We start from the raw sequence: 8,689 nt of genomic DNA on the forward strand, positions 1-8,689 counted from the left end.
ATCTTTTAACTAAAATACATTGACACTCTTGACTCCATGTTAAGATTTTATGGGAAGTTTCTTATATTACTCTTTTAATTACTAGTTAGAAATTAAGTGGATGTAACTAGATAAATGCACTCCACGCATCCCCCATGCCCCACCCCGCAAAGAAAGCCCTTCTGGAGTACTGACTATGGAGTACTGTTGAGAATTGAGTTTTATCCAAAGTTAAGTTTTTGAGATGTTCCAGAAAGTAAAGATTTCGGAGAATGAAAGCCACGAAAACTTAATTACTTAAGATACTGACCTAAATGTTATGATAATTTTATTCAGAGATAGTAGAAATAACTTAAAGATTGAAGAATATCTCTAAGTGACTATTTTTAGCCCAAGATTGGACATTAATAAAGTATGAGAGAAAGATTGTGCATATTGTTGAGGGTGTTTCATCTTTTCTCCTTTTTCCTGGAAAAAAGTATTTTCCCATTGGTCTTTAATGGGACTAATTTCTTATTTTGAAGTTTTTCATTGGTAGGGGTGGAAATTTATTATCTTCACTTCTGAAATCAAATATAGTAAGAATTGTAAAACTGCACAATTTATTGTACAGTTCCATATTTTTGTCCCATACATGTACAGAAATAATTTTATTAGAAAACAGATCATATAGACTATTGCTCAATTGCTTTGCCTTTAAATCAGTAGTCATTATATTATTTCATACTGGGAATTATTTCATATCAGAAATAATTATCTCAGTTTGGAATCTTGTCCTGCAGAAATAGCTTTTTAAATAAGAAGCGGTTTTTTTTCTGTCATATATGATTGTTAGTGAAAAGTCAAATAAGAGGGTAAGTGAAAATGACTCAAGGTTAATAAAAGCACAAACATTTTGTAAATGTGTGGTACTTTTATGATATCTAGAGACTAATAATTTGAAAAAGGACTTATACATAAACAGTAGACATGGTGAGTCCACATACAGCTGGATGCATACATAGATGTAGAGTCAAGTCTGGATTTTAACAGAGTCTTCTAGAAAACAATGTTTTGCAATTGAGTACTCAGGTGAAGGAAAATAAAGCAATTATCTGAGAACTTTTTCTTTTCATGTGTCACAGAATGAAGAGAATATCTCTGGGATGACAAGCTTCCGTGAAGTTCTGGAGAAAATGCTGGTAATTGTGGTGCTCCCCGTCAGAAACAGCCTGAGGAGAGAAAATGAGCTCTTCTCCTCCCACCTGGTCTCCAACACCTGCGGGTTGCTGGCCAGCATTGTCAGTGAACTGACCGCGTCTGCCCTGGGATCTGAGGTGAGGTTCTATTCTGATACTGGATAATGAGGACATGTTTCGGTGCTCCACATTGTTTCTTTTTTTTTTTTTTTCATATATTTTGGCTTCATAGAAACTAATTTTCGTCAAGAAAATAGTTTCAAGCTGGCTTGTCCTTTTTTTTTTAATGCCCCACCCCCACTTCCTTACACCTCCTCTCTGCTCTTACTCGCTTCCTCCCTCTCAGCAGTTAACCCAGGATGCTGCACTAATACAAAGTATACCTTTTCCCCTGAACTGCCTCACTGCACAACCCAGCACCAGGTCCTAGTGAAAGCAGAAGTAGTTCTCGTTGCTGGGTAGTGGGAAGTGGAAGTAGGACCACCAGTGATGAACATGCGGTGTGGAAAACGTGAAGAGGTGCAGGCCTTAGCTCTGCTCCCTTGGTTAACCGTAGACAAACACATGTGTAAAATGGGAATAATAATAATTTTTATATTATCTTGTATATTATTATATAGGTTAAACAAACCTGTATCACAAAGGTTTTTTTTTTAATTGTAGTAAATTATATAACAAAAAATTTATCATTCTAGTCATGTTTATGTGTGCAGTTCAGTGGTATTAAGTGGAGTCACACTGTTGTACAGCCATTATTATCACAAAGTTTTTAAAGGCTCAAATACTAATATGTTTGAGAAAACTACATTGCAACATCTTTAAAGTACCTTTACATTTTTTTAAGTAATTATTTTTCAGCATTTCACTGCCCTACTCACTGTTTTATAATTCATCTAAATGTTTTGACTGAATTTGGTGAACGTTTCTATTTTTTCTCTGAAAAAGTAGACAGTAGACATTGGTTTTACGTCATAATGTGAAGTACGTTGTATCATTCAAATGAATTTTTAATAACCATTATGTGCTCAGTGACCCCAAGTCTCTGGTTTCTTGCCAAGGAATGTCTTTTCTCTATTTTAATTTTATAATTCCTAGTCTTTACTTTTTCTTACTCTCAGATTTATTTAAGAGTCTATTTTCACTTGATCCATTCAGTCTACACTCATTACTGATTCAGAGTGAGAGGTAAGTCTTTAGGATTTCTAAATGATTACACACATCTGAGCAGATTTCAGTATCTCACCCTGGTTGAGGTGGTGAAGCCCTTGTCAGAACATTTTAATTTTCCTTTTCATTTGTTCATTCAGCCTGTGATAAACTTCCCTCCTATACTATTATAGACCTTGGATGAAAGTTTATAGTGCGTAGGTCCCCAGAATACATTGATTCCTCAGAAATTTACTATCTAGTATTCAATCTCCTATGAACTTACTGTTTTAATAGGAAAGCCCCAAATTTCAAGTGCCTAATTCACAACCTTGGGAGTTTCTAAAGGTCCTGACTTAGATATCCATGCTTTTTTCTTTCTCAGAGGAGTTTGTAATGCTTGCTGGAATCTTAAACTTAAATTTTTTCCTTTTGTAGCTCTTCCAAACTTCTGCAGCCAACTTAGAGCAGAAGCAGGCTCTATAATTAAAAAGATAGTTTTGAACCAAAAATAAATGCTTTAATCCTCCCTAATCAAAGTCTGTAATTAATGATGTAGTACTTGTGTGTATGTGTGTTTTCCCATATTGACTACCAAGTTATTTTGATATACATTAGTGACATTCAGACTTAAGGCATAGAACATTTTCTGCAATGGAGTCTTAGCTTGAAACTCACAGATAAGAGGAAGGATGGTCTGACAGAAAAGAGGAACCTCAGTCCACCTCTTTCCTGAATATTCATCTATCCTAGAGTTCTGTGCAGCATAGTTTGAAAACTATTGGTCTGAAAAATATTGGTATCTCTTTGCAAAGTGAGTGATAATTTGTTCACGTGTTTACAACTGTGATAACTTACAAGTTTATAGTTCTGACATAAATAAAGTGAAATGTATAATTTGACTAAAAAGACACTGTCAGATAATATTGATTTGTGAATTTAGAGTGATATAGTCTGATTTTATTCTTGGTTAATCTCTTAATGGAATATACCTTTAGAGAGGTTTAAACCTCTTGTTAAAGGTAGGTTATTTTACTGAACTCCTTAGAAACTTTTGGATAGTTTTGTTAAATGCATGTTAGTAACACTTAGGTACAGACTACTGATATTTTTACTTTTGTCATTTATAGGTTGATGGCCTTAATTCTCTCCACTCTGTTAAAGCCAGTGCTAACCGATTCACAAAGACAAGTCAGGGGAGAAGTTGGAACACCGGGAATGGGTCCCCAGATGCCATCTGTTTTTCGGTAGACAGGCCTGGAGTAGTCGTGGTCGGTTTCTCCGTCTATGGAGGGGGTGGAATTCATGAATATGAGTTAGAGGTGTTGGTTGATGATGTAAGTACCACTCTTAGTATGCGTTTTGGTGTGTGGGTTGTGTGTCAGGACATACATCACTATAATAGCGCAGTGGTCCGAATCCAAATAGTGCAGTTTAACAGATTAGTCATAGATGGGCAACGTTAGAGAAATTAAAAGGGAGCAATTTTCCTTGATTGTTTGTGTACCATTTGGATCGCTCCTGCTTCATGTTTTCTGCACTTCCAGGGAAGATTTTAAATGAAAATGAGAAATTATGTAACTAGGCCTCAGATTATAAATCTTGAGTAATTTCTTTCTTTTTTTTTTTTCTACTGTTATAATATTTCAGAAAACAAGAACAGTATTCAGACTGGTATTATTACCCCTATCGGTGATTAAGCAGTTTTGTTAAGAGTGCTAATGGATGATTAATAGTAAAGTGTGTTGTTGGTTGAATTAGCTTTATCTTGCTGTATCCACTATAGATTTTTTAAAACACCTAAGTTTCATAAAGTTTTATTAAAATGAGACAAGTAGCATGTAAATTATTTGCTAATAAATAAGTCTATCTGTATTTTGCTTCTCTTAAACAATTAATTCAGTTAATTATTTCCTTAAGCTCTATAATTACATATAGCATTCTGATGAAGAAGGGGAAATCATTTTAAGACAGATGAGAAAAGCCTATGTATGATATAATTTGTAGATAGTTTAGGAAATAAATACAAATGAATAGAGGACCAAAAATGTTTGCTTTAGTATATATGGATGAATACTAATGGATAATAATTTTATATGCAAGAAAATAGACTGCTTAAAAACAGTAATTGATTGTAAGTCAAAATTGTTCATTTAATGAAATTAAGAATATGTGCGGGCTTTGTTTTGTTTTAATTAGAGTGAGCATGCAGGGGATTCAACTCATTCTCACAGATGGACATCTCTAGAATTAGTCAAAGGAACTTACACAACAGATGATTCACCCAGTGATATAGCTGAAATCAGACTTGACAAAGTTGTTCCTTTAAAGGTAATTTTAACAATGTGTTTAGTTTGTAAATGGAATGTATTATTATGAATTTATGTAAAAACAATGGTAGAAAGTTTTTGTGGTCCTTTAAATACAGTACTGACTGTATTCCTAATGTGTACTGTATTGTATTCTACTTTTGCAAAAGGTTCTTAAAGTTAGATAAACAGTGGAAAGTAGCTGTAGGTTTTGGAGTCAAATAAACCTAGCTTTCAGATACCTGCTTTTCCCAATATTAGCTCTGAGACTTTGGGCATGTCATCATTTGCCCACTCTGAGACTGATCTATGGGTTGGGAAGGATAACACCTCCATTGTTACATTGTTCAGATTACATTAAGAAATGGAGAAGAATACTTGCCTCAGTGTCTAACACAAGACTGAAACTCAGTAAATATTAGTTCCTATTTTTTCTTCTCTTATTGTGCGAGAACTCATTTAAAGAACAAGTGGTCTTAACAAATACTGTTAACAATTTGTTATTATTAACAATAATATTATTATTATATATAACTTAATTTTATGGGAGTAAATAACTATTAGGAAAACAAATTTTGCTTCATATTAAAGTAATAGTAGAGTAATTCTGAATCCAACCATAATAATTTTCATTACACAGCTGAGTTTTGGGTGAGGTAACTTAATTAGTTACTTCATCAAAAAGATATATGATACTAAAAAATAAAAAAACATCATTATGAAGTTTATGTCTTGGATTGTTAGGCACCAGTATCTATATCATATTTTTTTATACAAGTGAATCTTGTTTTGTCTTACAGATATTTTTTCCCATGTTTGCCTCTTTCTGTCTCTGAATGTCTCTCTTAAGATAAAAATATAATGAACTCATTCTTGTATTTTTCCTATATTTAAAACAAGCTTAAAAGTTAAACTTATCAAAGGAAAATCTTAATTCATGTATTCAAAATCTTTTATTATGGCTAATATTCTTTACAGTGTGATTAAAAGCAGACACTATAGTTACACTGCCTGTATTTAAATCCTACTTCCATCACTATTTACTAGTTGTGTGACTTTGGGAAAATTATTTAACTTCTCTTACCACAGATTCCTCATCTGTGTAATAATGGTACTTAACCTTATCAGGCCATTTTAAGGATTAATTTAAGTAAATCACAAAAGCATTCTGTTAAATAATAATCAGTAAGTGTTAATTATTACCCTGCTTGACTTACTGAAAACTCATTTAAGCAAATTGTGTATAAATATGACATTCTTTATACAGTTGGCCCTTGAACAATGTGGGAATTAGAGGTGTTGACCCTTCTCACAGTGGAAAATCCAAGTATAACTTACAGTCAGCCCTTTTTATACCTATCTGTGCTGGCTCTGCCAAAGCTATGGTTTTTCCAGTAGTCATGGACAGATGTGAGAGTTGGGCCATAAAGAAGGCTGAGTGCCAAAGAACTGATGCTTTCAAACTGTGGTGCTGGAAAAGACTTGAGAGTCCCCTGGACAGCAAGGAGATCAAACCAGTCAATCCTAAAGGAAATCAACCCTGAATATTATCATTGGAAGGACTGATGTTGAAGCTGAAGCTCCAGTAGTTTGGCCACCTGATGCAAAGAGCCAACTCGTTGGAAAAGACCCTGATGCTGGGCAAGATTGAAGGCAGGAGGAGAAGGGCGCAGGAGAGGATAAGATGGTTGGATGGCATCACTGACTCGATGGACACGAATCTGAACAAACTCCGAGAGATAGGAAGGACAGAGGAGCCTGCTGCAGCCCATGGCATTGCAGAGTCAGACACAGCTTAGCAACTTGAAGAAAACAAAAATGCTGGTTGCACATGTTTTGATTCAGCCAGCCTTGGGTGGTGTAGTACTGCAGTATTTATTGTTGAAGAATATTCAGTGTAACAGACCCATGCAGCTCACACCGTGATGCTCAGGGCCAAGTGTATTTGCCCAGTTTACTACTAGGGTTCATTTTATATTAATATATCCTTGTACATTGTAAATAAGTATAAACATGCTTTACCTCTTTATCGTGAAGGAAAATGTTAAATACGCTGTGCGCTTGAGGAACTATGGAAGCCGCACAGCCAATGGAGATGGAGGAATGACCACGGTTCAGTGCCCTGATGGCGTGACGTTCACATTCAGCACATGCAGCTTGAGTAGTAATGGCACAAACCAAACCAGAGGACAGATTCCCCAGATACTCTACTACAGGTAGGTGTGTATAGAGTCAGGGAGCTAAGTACTCGACAGCAGCAGAACGTGTGCATTTTACTACCAAGGTACAAGAAGCTCAATGGGCGGTGATAATTAAATTGCACAATGTATCTTCCTTGCACATGCTAATTTGTATAAGAAGGTCTCATTTTAATGTATAAATTCAGTGTTTACTTTAAAATGTTCTTTGTCATTATTTTCTTAATATCTTTGAAATGTTTATGTACAGGGTATATATGCTTTTTGTTGTCCCTTTTATAGTTTTGTGGTCTGCATTTGTGGCCAAATTTTAATGGAATTTATTTATTTTAAATGCCAAAAGTTAATGAGGAAATCCACTCTGCCGAAGTGCTGTTGTTACCTTGATCCAGCTATCCTTTCTGCAGAATGTTTTGGTGTCTGTGAATCTAGTCCTTGCAGCCCTAGAGTATATAATAATGTATTTCTAATAATATGTTTAACAAAAACCATTCCTTATGTAAACTGTGAAGAACAGAATTACAATAATTTTGAGTTTAAAAAAACTTTTAAATATACATTTCTCACTGAGTCTACATTTTTCTTTTAACAATTTAGCTGGAACCATAGGTAGTAGTGAGTAGTATTTACCTCATTTGTCCTCAATCTGACTTGACAGCAAATCACTGAAGTTGCCCATAGGTTTCAGAGGCTTACTGCTTCCTTTTTCCTTCACAAACAATCTGGGGACACTGCCTTGGCAGTGAGGATCTGTCTTGAGGATCTTCTTTCTTTCTCTGTGTAAAATAGAATAGAAATAGTAGGCACAAATAGCTCTATAGTGGCATGTTGCTGCTGAGACACAAAAGCTTTCTAGTCCTTTCACCGTAATGAAATCCCTTTTCTGTTACATAGCCTTACAACAAACAGTACATTTTTCTAAGTATAGGCAAGAAACCGTATCATGCGCTAAAGATAAAAAAGATGGAGAGTCCCTTAAAAGTATCTGCTATCCAGAGTTTATACCTTATACAAAATGCAGTGTTTATATTTTGATATTTTCCACAAAGATTTAAGTATCCTTAGCTTTCATTTTTAATTAGTTAAGTTTTAAAAGATTAAAATCACTTAACTGTGAAAGCCGTGTTGTTCTGATGTCTGCCAAGTGTATGTCTCTAGCTCCTAGCTCCTCTAAGCCCTGGAATGAATATCCAGGCCCTTCTGAACTTCATCAGGGTGATGGTAAGGGAAATGGTGATTAGAGGTCCTGTGTCCTGAGCACTCCCTTTCTGCCATACGGTTCTCGCCCTGTGTCAGTTCAGCCAGTCCTTGCAGGAACTCCATGAGGTGTGCAATTTCCTATCCCTCCTTTACAAATGAGGGAACTGAGGCCTGGAGTGACTCAGTGACTTGCTGCAGTCACACTTTCAGTAAGCTATGGTCCTGGGATTTGTAGCCAGGAGACTGGACTACAAGTGACCTACCTTTAACCACCATACCACATACACATCCTCTCTAAGGCTGGCTAACAGGCATCTTGGTGAAACTCCTCCCCATCCACAGGTCCCCATCCAGTGTTCCTCCCCATCCACAGGTATAGTAGACACCTGGGGGGCATTCTTGATGTCTGTCTTACCCTCACACTTTGCATCAGTAAGTCTTGGCCTAAATCTGACCTTTTCTAGCACTCCTATAATTAACATCGAGCCTAAGCCGTCTCCACCCCGACTTGAGTAAGCACCTGGATAACTGAATTCGAGAGGAACTAGCCTCTGAACTGGAGAAGGAAATGGCAACCCACTCCAGTGTTCTTGCCTGGAGAATCCCAGAGACGAGGGAGCCTGGTGGGCTGCTGTCTATGGGGTAGCACAGAGTCGGACACGACTGAAGCGACTTAGCA

General features: G+C 36.1%; 1 protein-coding gene across 1 annotated transcript in view; it reads left to right on the forward strand.

The window, feature by feature from the left end:
• The window catches only part of MYCBP2 (MYC binding protein 2, E3 ubiquitin protein ligase), a 269,123-nt gene that overhangs the window by 150,059 nt on the left and 110,375 nt on the right, over positions 1 to 8,689 (forward strand). Inside the window, exons 34-37 of the mRNA XM_010855138.1 lie at positions 1,104 to 1,295; positions 3,434 to 3,640; positions 4,503 to 4,634; positions 6,650 to 6,828. Of these exons, the coding sequence (XP_010853440.1) occupies positions 1,104 to 1,295; positions 3,434 to 3,640; positions 4,503 to 4,634; positions 6,650 to 6,828 (710 nt within the window). The remainder of the gene's footprint in view (positions 1 to 1,103; positions 1,296 to 3,433; positions 3,641 to 4,502; positions 4,635 to 6,649; positions 6,829 to 8,689) is intronic.

This window comes from Bison bison, unplaced genomic scaffold (genome assembly GCF_000754665.1).
Source record: "Bison bison bison isolate TAMUID 2011002044 unplaced genomic scaffold, Bison_UMD1.0 scf7180017864354, whole genome shotgun sequence".
Taxonomy (NCBI): Eukaryota; Metazoa; Chordata; class Mammalia; order Artiodactyla; family Bovidae; genus Bison; species Bison bison.